This window comes from Nelumbo nucifera, chromosome 5 (assembly GCF_055504915.1).
Source record: "Nelumbo nucifera cultivar China Antique chromosome 5, China Antique-T2T, whole genome shotgun sequence".
Lineage (NCBI taxonomy): Eukaryota > Viridiplantae > Streptophyta > Magnoliopsida > Proteales > Nelumbonaceae > Nelumbo > Nelumbo nucifera.
In genome coordinates this window covers 8,003,654-8,020,333 of record NC_142653.1, presented here as the reverse complement: position 1 = coordinate 8,020,333, position 16,680 = coordinate 8,003,654, and the positions used below count along the sequence as shown (strand labels likewise).

Here is a 16,680-nt window from a genome sequence, read left to right as displayed (position 1 = left end):
AAATTTCTACCTTATCTAGTGGGTACCCACTCCGATAGGGCAAGGCTTTTTTTGGGCTTGAAGGATGGATTTTAGAGCAAATAGAGGTTTTGGCATCCTACCAGCAGGGAGGGTAATAGGGTATGGTATTTGGCTAAACCCAGTCCTCCTCACCTTGTATATTATTGGAAAGCATATGAACTTCATGTATTAAGTGTTGAATTTTATGTGAAGGATAATTAATAGTTTGTGTTTTATACAATCTTAATCAAATAATTGAAAATTTTGATGTTTGTTCATATTATTTTACCTATTTATTATTTATATATAATAAAAAATAATAGAAAATTAGACATAAGTTCTAAACCCAGCCCACTCTACCCCTAATTGGGGAAAAGATAAGATTGGGAAAGGTTTTACATTTTTATGTGCAGGAAGAGTTTGGATTCTAAAAATCAAACTCACTATAAATTTTGAGGCGGATAGGGATTGAGAGGTTTGTCGAGAAAGACGGGTAGAATCTAACATTTGTAAAACCCTTTTTAAACCTACTGTTTGCCATCCGTATAAGATCATATTCGTAGAGGATTGGAACGTATTTTGTTTTTTTCTCGATTCATGGGACTACACAGCAGGGGTAGCCCATCCCCTTCCCCCGACCCCTAGTGGAAGCCGGATTTGATTCCAACTCACTTCTCGACGAGAGTCAGAGAACCTACCAACTGAGCCTGTACCGTATTTCGTTGACAGATAAATAAATGATCCAGATTCATTCACACCCTTCTCGCAACTTTTACAGTAGTAAACCGGATTCAGTCGGAACAAGCCCCATTTGAATAATTTTTAGAGCGTTGCATTGTGAATATCTAAATAAAACTTAAAAGTACGGAGGTATTCCTAATGGAAGGCTGTAAAGGTGTTCGATGGGAGTTTACACTGACTGAAATCGATCTCCGTTCATCTCCGTATTTATCTGCTGGAAGGGATTGTGCGAACGGTGTGAGTACGACCACATTTCAATCCGGAAAGTTCCATTGTCGAATTGAAACGGCAAAAAAGATGTAACGGACCTTGCTGTCGTTTGATCGGAATTATTCCAAACGGATAATCTGAACCATTAATTCACTCGAGAACGTGCTCGAAGGCCCGGAACAACTTGATGGACCCAGCCCCCGGGAAAAATCACTCGTTAGGGAGCGCTCTCCCAAGTTACCATCATTTTGGTACTGTCTACTCTGGATTTGCTGGTTGGAAGGTCACATCATATTGGTGGGATGAATGGATGTACATCTAATAATGCATGAGATGCACTGGATACTTCCTCATATGAGAAAAAATGAACGTTAGAACCAAAGGAGTCGGTCTCGTAAGTCGTAACGGATAGTTTCCTTTCCAAACGATCAATTATAATCAAGAAGCGTCTCCCAAATCTTGCATTTCTTCTCGTATCTTCTCAGAGTGGACTAACGGTTCTTCTCCATCTCCGATTCATATCTGAAAAACACATTTTCTCTTCTCCAAGACTATTCTTGCTACTGATCGGTCTATCATCCTTTCTCTCAAGCGTTTTGCTTTCGTACCGCTCAGTCTTCGGTTCGCGCCCGTTTTATCATCAGATCTGTGAAGTCCCGCCATGGATTTAGGCTGCTTGGATTTAGGTTGCATTTCTGTTTTAGACAAGCAAAACAACGATTTTCTTGTTGACTCAGATAGAAAAGATGGCGACGTGGAAGACTCTGCAACAGCAACCGGGAAGGTCGGAAAGGTACTAGTAGAGTTCCTAATCATCTATGTGTGTCTTTTTAATTTTCCTACAAATTAAGGTTTCTATCAACACACAGGATTCGATGTTGGTCAACATAAGTACTTTTTAGCGACAGGTGGCCATTGTTTCACTGTTTGGACTTTGGCTGTTCTGAATTTTTGTTGAATACTAATTAGTTGTAACCCTAACGAAATATGTTTATATGAATGAAATATCTCTTCGATGTATATCGCAGGAATCTTTGGCGTTTTAAAATTCAGTAGTTTTTTTTTCATCTGTTCCTCGTTTACTTTGTTTTTAATTGTTTGATTGAGCCTATATTATGTGGTAAGACTTTGATTCCTCCTTGACTGTTTATATCTTAAGGAGAATGCATTTCAGTAAGGTTCTTATCTTTTTCAAACCTATAATAATGCTACTGCTAGTTCAAGGGCTCTGTGGGCTTGAAGGTACTCAAATCATAAAAGAACAAACTGTAACAAGGATTTTGTGCAAATACGCCTGGTTAGGGGGGGGGGGTGTTAGTTTACTTTGTTTTTAATTGTTGAAATGAGCCTCTGCTATGTGGTAACTCTTTGACTCTTGTCTTACTTCAACCTGGAATAATGCTACCTATTATGCTAGTGTCAAGGGCTCTGTGGGCATGAAGGCACTCAAATCACAAAAAGGACAAAATGTAACAAGGGTTTTGTGAAAATATACCTGGTTAAGGGGTGTCACAACTTGTTCTTTTGCTATTATAAGGCCTCCTGTGACCCTCACTGGCTCTAACTTTAGTCTATATTTTGACATTCATGTTGCCATATTTTATGACTTTTCCATGCCAAAGAAATCTTTTCGACACCATTTTGTAATTTATTATCACTAATGTGATTTCAAATGTTATGGATGCTCTTTTCAGTTGTAAAGAACTGAGCTAGAGAAAAAAAAAAACTCTTGACATTGTGAATGTAGTTTAATTTAGACTATGTTGCAAATTTTTAGTTGAATGCTTCATGCATAACATAGAAATAACTCCTTTTTCAATCTGCAGAATTTTGAAATCAAGAAAGAGTTTGTTCAATTAAAAAAAAGTGTACCTGAGATGAGAATGTGAGATGAACGAGTGACAAGACTAGAAATGACAGAATTAGAGATTAGCACAGTAGAGATGACTGAGTAGTTCCAATTGGTGACAAGGTGATGGAGTAAATTGAGATGGTTTGGTCACACACATAGACATCACAAGTGAAAAAGACTAGAAATGACAGAATTAGAAATTAACACATTAGAGAGGACAGAAGGGCAGCCCCAATTGGCGACAAGATGACAGTCAATTGAGATGATTTGTCACATGCATTTGACGATCAATGACTGCACTAATGAGAAGTGACTTGGTGCAAGTAGAAGGCTCTAAAAGGATCAGAGAAAATTTGGGCTGAAGTGGTAAAATATGAACTAAGGACTTGCAATTGGAGAGAAAGCATGGCTGTTGATAGAGAACCATGGTGAGGCAGGATTTGTGTAGACAACATCAAATTGTTGGCATTTAAAGCTGAGATGAATTACAAATGACATCAAATTGTTGGAATTTAGGGATGCAGGCATCTGCACCTCAGTGATGGAAATGTAATCAGTACTGTAAAGCGACAGTAAAAAAAGGAAAAATAATCTTTAAAACGACTAAACCAACTTCTTGGAGTTCTTTCGTAAGAGGCTTACAGATGATTCCAATCAATCACTGTTTCAAATTTAGGGATGGCAGGCACCCTTCCGAGCACCTCAGTGATGGAAATGTAAACAGTATTGTATTAAGGCTTAAATTTTTTGTTCTGGCTGACACTAAGGCTTCAATTTCATGATTATATTTGAAGATTCAAATATAAGCTCATCATATTAAAGCAAAAAAAAAAGTAATTATGGTTAAGAAAAAGGAACTTGGCAGCCTGCAGCAGGCCCACTTCTAGGACTCTTCATGCTTACACAGCTCTAAATTTATGTGTGCAGAAATGTGCTTTTGTGTCTGCATGTATGAACACAAACTCCTGAATTAGATTGATGTTTGCAAAATTTTAACTTTGAATGAGAATGCTACATACGTTACAAACTTGCATGTTTGAAAAAGAACTGCTTGTGGCAGAAGCTAGAACTGGTCAGACAATTGGTTATTAACAGGGTAGACTACAAAGAGTCAAGGAAACCTGTTCTAGGACAAAATGGGTTGCAAGCACAAGTCCCCTTTGCAATAGAATTTATTCTACATTTGGCCACATAACAGTGAATGCTTACACAGCTCTAAATTTATGTGTGCAGAAATGTGCTTTTGTGTCTGCATGTATGAACACAAACTCCTGAATTAGATTGATGTTTGCAAAATTTTAACTTTGAATGAGAATGCTACATACGTTACAAACTTGCATGTTTGAAAAAGAACTGCTTGTGGCAGAAGCTAGAACTGGTCAGACAATTGGTTATTAACAGGGTAGACTACAAAGAGTCAAGGAAACCTGTTCTAGGACAAAATGGGTTGCAAGCATAAGTCCCCTTTGCAATAGAATTTATTCTACATTTGGCCACATAACAGTGAAAGTGCTCTCACTAGAAGAATTAGAGGTATCCACTTAACTTCTTTTTTTCAAATTAACATGGAGTGATTCCAGCAATAGATCACAACTTTATTTAACACTTTGTGTACCTAATTGAATCATTCATGTGGAGTATTACAATGAGCAGATTCCCAGAAATTGTTGCAATTTGACCATCTTATTGTGTGTTGCTGACCTAAGTTATTTACACACTCACTTCCATTTGATGAGTGTTTGACCATGTTTAAGCTAGTAGAATCTACATCCATTTGTCTGCTTCCATTTGATGATCTATCTGCAGATTTGCAGAAATTATTGCAGTCCTTTTATTCTGTGTTGCTGACCTACATAGCAGTTGTATACTTACACACTCACTTCCATGTTTAAGCTAGTAGAACTTACATCCATTTGTCTGCTTCCATTTGATGATTAAAGTTTTCTAGAATATAGTGTCCAACAGTTCAATAATGGTTTGAAGTTTGTGATTAGAAAGTACTTCATGGATGGAGTGATGTGAACATATCTCCAAGGATTAGAAAATTGATTCTTTCCAGCTATATTCACATAAAGCCATCTAAAATAAATGGAATTAGGGGTGTCAACACAGTATTTGAAAATCCAATTTCGAATTCGAGATTCAACATAATCGAATCGAATTCGGATAATTCGAATATCTAAGTCGAATTCGGATATCCTATTCATACCGAATAGCTAATTGGATTCGAGTTCAGATAGACCTGATTCAATTCGAAAAATATCCGAATTTGACCGATTATTTATTAATTTTATATATAATATATAAATTTTTTAAATATTTTTATATAATTTATATATATATATATAATAATTAAATTATATACATATTTTATATATTTATATATTTTATATATTTATTAATTACCTAAAAGAATTAATTAGTCGAATCCGAATCGAATATTCGAATATTTAATCGGATTTGAATTCGAATATTAATTTTCAATATCCGTCGGATATTGAATTTGTTAATCGGATTTGAATTCGGATATTGCCTGATTCGATTCAAACTTGATCCGTTTACACCCTAATTGGAATCACAGTTATTTCAAACCGATCAGCTTAGTGACCAACTTGTATAAGATTATTGCTACAGTCCTCTCCGCAAGGTTAAAAACAGTTCTTCCTACCTTAATCAGCCAGCAGCAAGGGACTTTTGTAAAAGGGAGACAAATAGGTGATCAAATCTTCATTGCCAATGAATGTGTGGAAGAAATGAAAAGAAAGATATAGGAAAGAGGGCTTTGTATGTAAGTTGAACCTTGAGAAAGCTTATGATATGGTGGACTGGGCGTTTTTAATTGAGATAATGGAATTTTGTGGTTTCGGGGAGAGATGGTGCACAATTGGATTCTTGGATGCATTAAGACTTGTTATTATTCGACTATGGTCAATGGGATTGTGAGAGACTTCTTTTCAGCTTGTAGAGGTTTGAGGTAGGGAGACCCCTGATCCCTTTCTCTTCACCTCCTTACCAACCTTCCAACCATTGAATCTATTCTCCCTTTCAGCCTTATAAATCATTCTACTACTCAAAACATCTGCAACTAGGGTGAAGAGAAAGGGTGATAAGGGGTCTCCCTGCCTCAAACCTCTACAAAATGGAAAGAAGTCTCACAATCCCATTTAACCATAATGACAAGTCTTAACCTTAAAATTAATCTTGAGAAGAGCTGTATTGGGGGAATTAACATAGAGGAAGGAGAGTCTCACAATCCCATTTAACCATAATGACAAGTCTTAACCTTAAAATTAATCTTGAGAAGAGCTGTATTGGGGGAATTAACATAGAGGAAGGAGACCTTACAGTTGTTGCAAATGTCCTAGAATGCTCCATTTCAAGTTGGCCTCCAACTTACTTAGGACTTCCCCTAGGTGCAAACCCTAGAGAGACTAGATTTTGGGTTCCAATGTTACTTGGAAAAGAAACTACATCTCTATTGGGGGTAGGGTTACTCTAATTAAGTCCATACTTGCTAACCTGCCAATCTACAACTTGTTGGTCTTTCGGATCCCTAAAAAGGAGATAAATAAGATAGAGAAACTGATGAGGGACTTTTTGTGGGAATAGGGAGACTGTGTGTAGAAGTTTAGAAGCAGGAGGATTGGGAATTAGGAATGTGGATAAAAAGAACTTGGCATTGCTAGGAAAATGGTTATGGAGGTGGCCATGGGAACAAGATAGACTCTGGCTGTCTGGCAAAGTAATAGCCATTATACATGGAAGGTTGGGGAATGGCTGGGAAGCCTGGGATACAGGTCTTTCTAACAAGGCTACATCAACATCTCCATGGAGTTGGCCACGGGAACAGAATAGACTTTGGCATCAAGTAATAGCCCTACATGGAAGGTTGGGGAATGGCTGGGATGCAGGTCTCTCTAACAGACATTAGCATCTCCATGGAGTTGGCCACGGGAATGGAATAGACTTTGGCATAAAGTAATAGCCAGTATACATGGAAGGCTGGGGAATGGCTGGGTGCAAGTTTCTCTAAACAGGGCTACGTTAGCATCTCCGTGGAAGGCAATTCATCATATTCTGCCCACTTTCCTCCAGTTTGTCAGGTATGACGCTTGTTCAGGGGATACTATTAAATTCTAGGAGGATATCTGGATCAGATCTTACCTGTTGAAGGATCTCTTCCCATCTTTATACTTAGTCTCCTTGTACAAAAATGAATGTATTGTCAAATTCATTGCTCCCCCAGTTCTCCCATTGGACCATAATTGGGACTTTGGCTTTCATAGAGAGTTAAGGGATGGCGAGTTGAGGGCTTGTACGGAGTTGCTTTTGATCCTAATAACTCAGACAAGTGTATTTGGGCCCCTCAACCTAAGGGTCTGTTTTCATGTGCCTCCTTCAAGTCTGTTTGTATTTATTCCCCCTCTCCTTTGTTCCCCTTGAAAGAGTTCTGGTGCAAATCCATTCCCCCTAAAATAAGAGTTTTTTGTTGGGAAGTAATTCATGGAAAAATTAATACCTTGGAAATGCTATAGAAGAGGAAACTCAATTCATGTCTCTCTCCTAACCGGTGTTTCTTGTGCAGATCTGATAATGAGAGTTGCTCTCATTTATTGATATATGGAATTGGTTTTTTTCTTTTGTTTGGGTGCAGATGGTCCTTACCAGCGGAGGCTAACTTGTTGTTTGATCCTTCTATGTTTACTTGGCCGAAAAAGAGGGGGAAGGATAATGTGGAGGTGTGTCAGAGCAGCCTTGGTTTGGACTATTTGGGAAGAGAGGAATATGAGAATCTTCTCTGAGAAGGAGAGGAGCAAGGAACAAATAAGGATAAATTGGGAAGGAGAGTGGCAAGAAGTTCTTCCAGAAGGGAAAGGATAAATGCTGTATGGCTACCCAGTTGAAAACTATGTGAAGCTGAATTTTGACGGGAGTAGCAGGGGTTGTGAGACACATGGCTCAAGGCAGAATTATTTTCTGCCTTGTACAAGGAGCACAGACTGCTAATAAATTGAATGGGTGAGGAGATTGAAGGGGACTCAAAACTGGTGGTGGGTTGTTACACAGGGATGAGATAAAAAAGTTTTTATGGATCACCAAGGATATGAACTTGAGGATAGAATGGGTGAGGAGATCGGTTACACAGAAAAAAGTTTTTATGGATCACCAAGGATATGAACTTGAGGATAGAATGGGTGAGGAGATCGGCTAATGGGTTAGCTGGATACCCTTGCCAAACAAGGGGGTGAATAGACAATCTTTGTTTTGGGCTCACCTGTAATATTTTTGTAATAGTTTATGTTCTGTTTTTGTTTATAGAGAGGTAGCATCTCATGCCTCTCTAAGAGATGCTTGTAATGCCTATATACCTTCAGAATTAATAAAATCTATTCTCATTTATCAAAAAAAAAAAAAAAAAACTGGAACCACAGAAGGCAAAACTTGGGCAAACTTTAACTAGTTAAGCATGACATATGTGCGACTGTGCGTATGTGTAGACATGCTCACACAAATTATTTGACCAAGTCCCTTGCATGGTTATGTTACTATATGCCATACAATTGCACTTGTCTATTCATACTATCCAATGATGTGCTAAAATGAAATCAAAATGGCTATGTGATCAAGTTTTTTTCCCAGATGAAGAAAAATCATTTCTTATTATCTTTTCACATTGATTTTTTAATGCAGAATAGAGTTTCAAAAGATATTGGTCAAACACTAAATGCTGTCAATAAATCAACATCCCACATAAAGAAGCCTCCTCACAGAAGGAATTCTTCTCCACTTAACTGGTTCCCTAGGAAAAAGACAGATTCTTACTTGAATAGGAAAATAAAGCTCCTGCAGGTACTACTTTTTGGTTTCATTTTCATTCCGTGAGGCATTTCTTGCCCACTAGGTTTGGTTGTTTGAGGCAAGCACAGTTACTAATCTGAAGTACATATTATATTACAGGAAATAGGGGGCATGAATTCAACTCTTGATGAGACTTTGGGTAATTCAAATCTTCATTACTGTAGAGTAGAGAGAGAAAAGATTGCAGCTAGAGAAGCAGCACAGAGGGTCATGGAGGCTCGTAAAGCTGCAATGGTGGAAGCATCTTGGTGTAGAATACTTCGAGCTGCCAGGTTTCTTTTTTTCCCCACTCATTACATTAAGATCAAAATTTTGGTTCCTCTCTAAACTTGTTTCTTTAATTTTTAATAGAATCCAGAGCAAAGAAGCAGAGGCCTTTTTGCTTAAAGCAGAGAAAGGTGTAGTTGAAGCCTTTGAAGCAGCAAAAGCAATGGGAGTGATCATGTATGAGAGACAAGATTGCCCTTGGAAGCCATGTGAAATAGAGTCATCTTCAGTAAACAAAGGAGGATCTACCACACATACTGTTACGGCATCTTTTGAAACAGCATTTGAGGTAGACAAAGAAGTTGCAGCAGCTGTCAAGACTGCATTAATTAGGCTTGCACATTGCCCCTCTTCTCTAACTAAGGATGATATCAAAGACCTACTGTGGAAGATCAGTCAAAATCCAGATACAAATGAGACCAACCAAGAATTATCAGAATTTTCATCAGAATGTGAAGCAGATAATGATTCTGGACTGGACTCAGGGTCTCAAGAAGATGGTGTTGTTTCTCAGTGTTCAAATTCGAAGATTCCAGGCACAAAATTAAGACAAAGAAAGAGTAAGAACAAGCAAATTTCACCAAATATTAATACCACAAAACTTGTTGATTTGATGCTCAACAGGCTCAAATGTTTACAAGAAGATGAGCTGGCTTCTCTTGCCACCATAGTTGCTACCTGTGGCTTGAATGCTGCTCTGCTTGAAGTGGAAAATAGTAAGCAGCAGAATCCAGAATTTGGCACTGAAACCATGGCTCCTATTGTTACTTTTGGCAGAAATACGGGGGTTTTTCGACGCTCTAACATGGAGCACGTCATGGATAGGGAGATAAGAAGGAAACAGGTGGTGACAGAACTCCCAAGTTTAGACAAGTTTTTGGTTAAGCACATGTCGAAGCTTGAAAGAGAGGTAGAAGAAGCCAAAAACATGAGAAACAGTGAGTGTAAAGAAGGATGCAGGAACAATCCACAAGGATCAGAGGACACGGCAGACAATTCAAACAGGACTATCACTTCATCTGAGGCTATCACAGATTTGGGAAGTATTCTACTAAAGCATTCCTCTAAGCTACAGAAGGAGATTGAAGAGGAAAAAAAGAAGTTAGCAACAGAATCTGGGGTTAATGACAAGAAGGGAAACAAGCAAGATAGATTGATCCAGCAAAGAAAAAAAGATGTTTCAGATGTCCCTAGTCTAGACAAGTTTCTGGTGAAGCATGTGTCAAGACTTGAAAGAGAGGTTCAAGATGCCAGGAACATGAGAAAAACTGACCAACTAGTGGGAGGCAACAGCAAGGTTAATGACAAGAGTCTGGCTTTGCCTAAGGTTGTCAAAGAGTTGGATGATACAGTAGGGCAAGCGGGCAAAGAAAATATAGATTCCAACGAATCAGTGGAGAAATTGGAATTACTGTCGTCACTTCAAGGTGGAAATGGAATAAAAGAGACAGACAATGGCCTAGATAAGATACTGGTGAAGCCTGTGCACAGGTTGGAAAGGGAGAAAATGCAAGCATTAGCATTGGGAATGGATTATGTTAAGAGAAAGCAGAAAAAACAAGGAAGCAGCGATGCTACAGATTGTGAGAGCTTGGACAAAGTCTTGGCGAAGCATGTACCAAGACTCGAGAAAGAAAAAATGGGGTTAGGTGTGAGGGAAGAAGTGATCATATTGAAGAGGAGGAGGGAGCCAGAGCTCGAGAAAAGTGAGGGCGGTTTGGATCAAATATTGGTGAAACACCAGTCAAGACTTGAGAAGGAGAAGTTGGCTGCTACTCAGCAATCTGGGGGAGATCACACTAAACATTTAGAGGCACGTCGAGAAGCAAGGGAGAGAGAATTGCAAGAGGCATGGGGAGGCTTGAGCTTAGGGAATTCTATACGCCCTCGTCTCTCGAGACTTGAGCGAGACAAGGCAAGTTCTCTTCATCCTTCTCTCCTTTTTTTGTTTTTTCTCTCGTTTATATTTAGCTTGCAAAACGCATTGTAATTTGTTCATTTTGTACCAATTTTTTTATTCTCTCTTTCTTTGCTCAGGCTGCTTGGATAAAAGCTGAAGAAGAGGAGCAAAAGCAATCTAGGGCGGAGCTCTAAAAATGTCGAGATAATTGACCCAAAAGCTCTTTTATAATAAAACGTATATTCTCGCTTCTTCAACCCTCTTTCCCTACTAAACTGTTCGCACCTTTCAGAAGCCTGGCTTTTGATTAAACTACTAAAAAATTGAGATATAACCAGCCCATGGGTGATCGGAATTGTTTTAGGCTTTTAGCAGAACAAAGCAATGTCGTTATTAATTTCCAATAGGATGTATGCGCACCTTAATCTATTGGCCGCTGCAGCGTGAACGCAATATATTCTATTCTGTTACAGTTTTGGGATTTGAACGGTGACGTTCATCCTACGTGCCCGCGTTTGACCGTCCATAGACGCGTTGTCACAGCACGAAGGAAGCATTAATGAAATTCCACTTCCAACTTCTCAACTCTCAACCCCCACTAGTTAATGGAGCTTACTTCTTCTTGGCCAAAAAAAAAAAAGTTTTCTCAACTCGGTTGAGTCAAAGCTGAGGAAGAAATGACCAAATTACGACTAGTGTAGCAGCAAAGGAAGAAACAGGTTTTTCTCTAATGGTGGGCCTACCGGCTGGCCACAGGCCACTTGTTAGTTGTTGTTCCTACACTTGCAGGAGAAGTGAGAAAGTGAACGACACTCATCCAACCACAATCACTAGTGAGGCCCAGCGCATCATGCACTAATGCTTGCTATCACTAGTTAACCATAGAGCAGGCTCAGAAGTCGGGAAGTCAATAAAGGTTAAAACGAAAGCGGGGTTGGGCTTGGGACCGGAGATAGGGAAGAAGAGGGGTTTAAGGTTTACCAAAAAAAGATGGGGAAGAGATGCTGTAGGTCCCACATACTATAAACGATCAAAGCTTGTCACCGTCAGATCAACATTTGACGGCAGAGTACAATGAGCTGATGGTGATCATATTTATTTCATCAAAACTAATCCCAAGTTTTCGCATCGAGCAAGAAAATGATGGGACCCAAATGTGGAACCACAACGAAACCCGAAAGCGTAGATGTACGGTCATTCAAACCGTTTGTGTACCGATATATTGGTGGTTCCAAGTGCACCAAATCATCATTAAATTCGTACACAAAATCACCAATAAAATTTTAGGAAAATAAAAGAAAAAAAAATTAGAAAATACGATGAAGCTTCTCGGATGAAAGGGGGGGTCCAGCCTTCCACTATAAACTGGAGCTTGTGTTGGCATTTTTTCTTTGCCCTCTCCCGCGTGTAGATTTAGGTTGTCCTGCTTTCCTCCTTCCTTGTTCTTCTTCCCCAACCCTTCTCTACCCTTTACCCTCTGTTCCCAGACTTGTTTTGTAAATAAGCTGCCATGGGAGGAGGCAACGGGCAGAAGTCCAGGATGGCTCGAGAGAAGCACCTGGATAAAATGAAAGCCCCCAAAGGTCTCTCTCTCTCTCTCTGGTCACTGTCCCCTCTTTTCGGTGTCTCTCTTCGTTTTTGTGAAATTTTCTTTTCATCCTTCTAGATTTTTTTTATGGTAACGAGAAAAAAGAAATTAATTCATCCTTCTATACCTCTGGATCCTCTGTCAGTTTTATCTTTTTGCCTTTTTTTTTTTCATTAACCTGTTGGAATTGTGCAGGGAGCCAGCTGGAATCGAACAAGAAGGCGATGACTATCCAGGTAACCTTCTTCTCTGCGTTGAGTTTGTTGATCTGTGCCTTTAGGCTTCTATCTTTTGGCTATATTATCCTTTTTTTAGGGTTTTTTCTTAGGACTTAACCATAGAGCCGTGGTTGCCAAATGGTATTATTTATTTTTTTCGAAAAGTTATTTATCTATTACTTTTGTGGGGAAGGATTTGGGTATGGTTCATTTATGGCGCATTAGGTGGCCACATGGGATGAAATTACTTCATTTTTATTATCCAACTCGGATTCATTGTAAGGATGCTACAAAATTTAACTCATCTTATAATTCAAGGATCCAGGTCGTTATATTATCTTGTTAACATTTCTGAATCCATTTCAGATAATGAATTTATTTGTCAAATTCTAAGCAGAGTTGGCTTCTGAACATCCATTTACCATCGTTATCATTATTTAAATCAATCAAATTATACTGGTTTTGGCAATTTCTGTTGTTGAAACATCTTGGTGTAATGCATAGTAATTTGTTTTGTGGTTATCACTTTGCTAACTGGATCCATGTAAATTTATATCGAGCCAAAATTTGGAACCAGATGCTGGATCCATGTAAATTTATATCGAGCCAAAATTTGGAACCAGATGCTGGATCCATGTAAATTTATATCGAACCAAAATTTGGAACCAGATGGTTTCTTAACTTTGAACTATCCAACACTTCTATAATTTGTCATCTCAAACCATTTTTGCTGTTTTTGGTTTCTTGAAATTGGAACTATTTTACGCAATTTGAAAAACAAAAAAGGACGACCACTTTTATTACATTTAGAGAGATTCGACAAATTAATTGTGCAGGATAAAGCATTTGAAGTTACCATGTCTTGGAAAGACAAAGTGGAAAACATAAACAAAGTGATAAGTCAGGTAAACTTAAACGGGTTCAAGTTTAGGCTTGGACTAGAAAGAAAAGTTTTCTGTCAACTAGAAAGTCTATTGTCAGAGGTACCATGTCAACCTGAATTCTCTGAAGTTCAGAGTTCATAATAAAGTCTGCTGGCAACTAGAAAGAAAAGTATAGGCCCAGTACAAATACAAATATGTACAGTGCAATTACATACAAAATAATATAAAATACAAGGTTTTGCACTCTACATGTTTGTATTTGCATTCCTTCCAAACTGAGCCTTAGTTGAAAATTAATCCCCCTCGAAATAAATAAATAATTAAGGGAAACTATCCAAAACCTCCTTTTCTATAGGTTTATAATTTTAGAATTTATTTTGATCATTAACACATAGCTTGATTTTGTGTAAAATGAAAATTCCACTACTCCCCATTATATGGAGAGGTTTGGACATAACAATTAGGAAGACAGCCATTGGATGGCTATTTCCAACCTGCACATTGGAATTTCCTTGGGTTATTTTAATAGCTTATATGATATTAGTGTTCAGATAAATATTAACTACTTTAGTAGCTTATACTTTTTCTGTAGAGAGGGGTAATTGACATTTAGTTTGACCCATAAAAGGGGCAAATCCAGGAACATAGAGCCTTTATGGGGCAATATAAGTTGATACGAAGAAGTTTAGAAGATGTTTGGGTTGCCTTGATTCTTTGCCTTGTGCTTGATCTGTGTCCTTTTATGAATTTTGTGAATTTGGCATCTTAGTCATTTTGCAAGAATTACCAGCATTTTTTCTTCAGCAGTTAGCACTCTCATTTTTGTGTTGATGTAATGACATCATTCAATAGCTAAAACCATAAAACTGTATGGTTGAAGTAACTAAAGCTAGAAAAAAGGCCACCTGCAAGAAGAGGAGAGTTATCAAATGAAAACTAAGAGAAGTACAAGAAAGGAGGGGCAGAGCTTTATTTCCAACTTTGATGTGCAGCATTATTGTTGTAAGTTGGCAAAGGTTCTAAATTAACTCAATAACTGAGATATGGATTGAGATTTATGTAATTCTACATGTATTTTGACCACTAAGAGTTGGCTTGGTAAACTTTTCTTGTGTCTTTTTATTTAAGTGTGCTTGTATAAGCATGAATTGACTGCATAAAAGTTTACAGATGGATTGTTGATATAACTTTGTGCAGTGTCAGAACGAAGTATTAGACATTTTCTATTTTCTTGTTGGTTGATCCGTAATGATATTAATAAGGGTAAATTTCTTAAACTACCCTTATGGTTTAGTTAATTGACTAAGTGTACTCTTACTGTTTGAAAATTGACTAATGCTACCCCTACTGTTTCTGACAATTGACTAATACTTCCCCTACCGTTAGCCATCCGTTACTGCTGGATGTACTGGGATGGATTTGCAATACAGTCTGTCATACAGCAAAGACTTCGAAATATTGTATAAACTTGTGTTGTGATTCAAAAAGGTTCGCTTTGTTCGCCATGTTATCATTTTTAAGTGACAAATTTTGACAAATGGATGTTTCCACATTAGACATGGCGCAGAGGACCTTTTTATGGGAATTTTATCATTCAGAAAAATATAAATTAAGCTTCTGTTGTGACTAAGAATTTGATGCATGATAAAGGTACAAGATTACAGATACTAAGCTTGATGGGCATATACAATCCTCTCTCTGTCCACCGCCTCTTTGTTAGGTTTATAAATATGTCAAAGAAGTACTGATGCTTTGGTTAAATTCTTGTATGAAATTTTCTTTTAAGTACAAATCATCAAAAAAATAAGAGATAATAACTCAGGTATGTTGCCCTTTTCATATATTATATGAAAGAAACTTTGTCGAATGTAGGTAATTCTTCCATTTCTAAATTTATCTTCTGAATAGACAAGTTGTGTTTCTTCAGAATGTAACATTTATTTTGTAATTTATTCATCACTTTATTACACCTTGAAACACATTCCAGTGTGTATTACAAACCCATTTCTGGAATTATTTGTTCCTAGAAATAGGAATCAAAAGGTTACTGCCCTGTACTCCGTGTTTTAAAATACAGCTGTACTTAGAAATTACTATAGCCTCTTACATTTAGTGGACTAGTCAAAGGCTTGATGTGCACATGTTCTTTAGCAGTGGGTATTTCTATTTTCTTTTGTTAGGTATTTCTATTTTCTTTTGTTAGGTATTTTTCATTGTTAACAACTTGATGCTTAGATCTTAGCACATCTTAGGGTCCATTTGCTTCACTGTCTGAAGCTCTAGTGGAATGGTGTATTCCCCCACTTGTTTGGTTCAGACGAGAATTGGAATCAGAATCGGCTGGGATGGGATTCTCATTCCCTCATATGGGGGAATGCCATTCCACGAGGAATGGGAAGTGGAATATGATTCTGCCTGCCCAACCAAACAGTTGGAATTGGAATGAGAAGTGGAATCTGAATCTGAATGAACCATTCCGGTTCCAATTCCAGACCTCTAATCCTGAGAAACAAATGGACCCTTAATTTTAGTTGAAGATATATCATTTTTTGTTACAAAAAAATGCCTATATTTTTTGTTGAATGGTACTTGGTGATTGGTGAATGCAGTGCAAGGTGTGCATGCAAACCTTTATCTGCACCACGTCTGAGGTGAAGTGCAAGGAACATGCAGAAGCGAAGCATCCCAAGTCTGATCTTTATACGTGCTTTCCCCATCTGAAGAAATGATAACATTTTGTAAGAACTGGGAAAAAAGAGCTTGTTGAAATGAGGAGGCAGTGATGCTTCCAAGCTCGTTAAATTATTGAATGTCTGAATTAGATTCCCAAGGGATCCATCTAGACTTCAGGACTGTTTGTGGAATATATATGATATATACATGTGAATGGTCTGTCTTTTAATTCTTGTTTTAATTGGTATTTGGTACTGACCTTTTTCTTATTCCCCCTTAAGTCTGCATTTGGCATTCCTTATTTTAAGGACTTATCTCCATTGCTCCTATAAAGAATGGTTGATCCAGCTTAAGCTAGGCTTATGAATCGCCAGTCCTTCTCAACGCAACAGAACGTGGCCGGTCGGACCACTATACGCAAGTTGTTGGTAAAACACCATTTTGAAGCTTCGGTTGAGAATAATGGAATGTTGCAGCTGCCCAGGCCC

General features: G+C 38.0%; 2 protein-coding genes across 6 annotated transcripts; both read left to right on the top strand.

Annotated features, from left to right (window-relative positions):
- The first annotated feature begins 1,337 nt into the window (after positions 1-1,337).
- LOC104607947 (myosin-2 heavy chain-like protein) lies at positions 1,338-16,461 on the top strand. Of its 5 annotated transcripts, none has more exons than XM_010273751.3 (8): positions 1,338-1,744; positions 8,500-8,653; positions 8,762-8,934; positions 9,014-10,844; positions 10,967-12,412; positions 12,613-12,653; positions 14,400-14,521; positions 16,129-16,461. In XM_010273751.3, the coding sequence occupies exons 1-5, from the start codon at positions 1,698-1,700 to the stop codon at positions 11,021-11,023; spliced, it is 2,262 nt and encodes a 753-aa protein (XP_010272053.1). In that variant the 5' UTR covers positions 1,338-1,697; the 3' UTR covers positions 11,024-12,412; positions 12,613-12,653; positions 14,400-14,521; positions 16,129-16,461. The 5 variants fall into 5 exon arrangements, with proteins under 5 accessions (XP_010272053.1, XP_088743982.1, XP_019055106.1 ...); XM_088887856.1 differs by having other exon boundaries at positions 1,339-1,735; XM_019199561.2 differs by having other exon boundaries at positions 1,339-1,735; positions 8,495-8,653.
- LOC104607970 (uncharacterized protein At2g23090-like) lies at positions 12,270-16,461 on the top strand. The gene is made up of 3 exons (XM_010273773.3): positions 12,270-12,412; positions 12,613-12,653; positions 16,129-16,461. The coding sequence occupies exons 1-3, from the start codon at positions 12,340-12,342 to the stop codon at positions 16,246-16,248; spliced, it is 234 nt and encodes a 77-aa protein (XP_010272075.1). The 5' UTR covers positions 12,270-12,339; the 3' UTR covers positions 16,249-16,461.
- Positions 16,462-16,680: the final 219 nt, after the last annotated feature.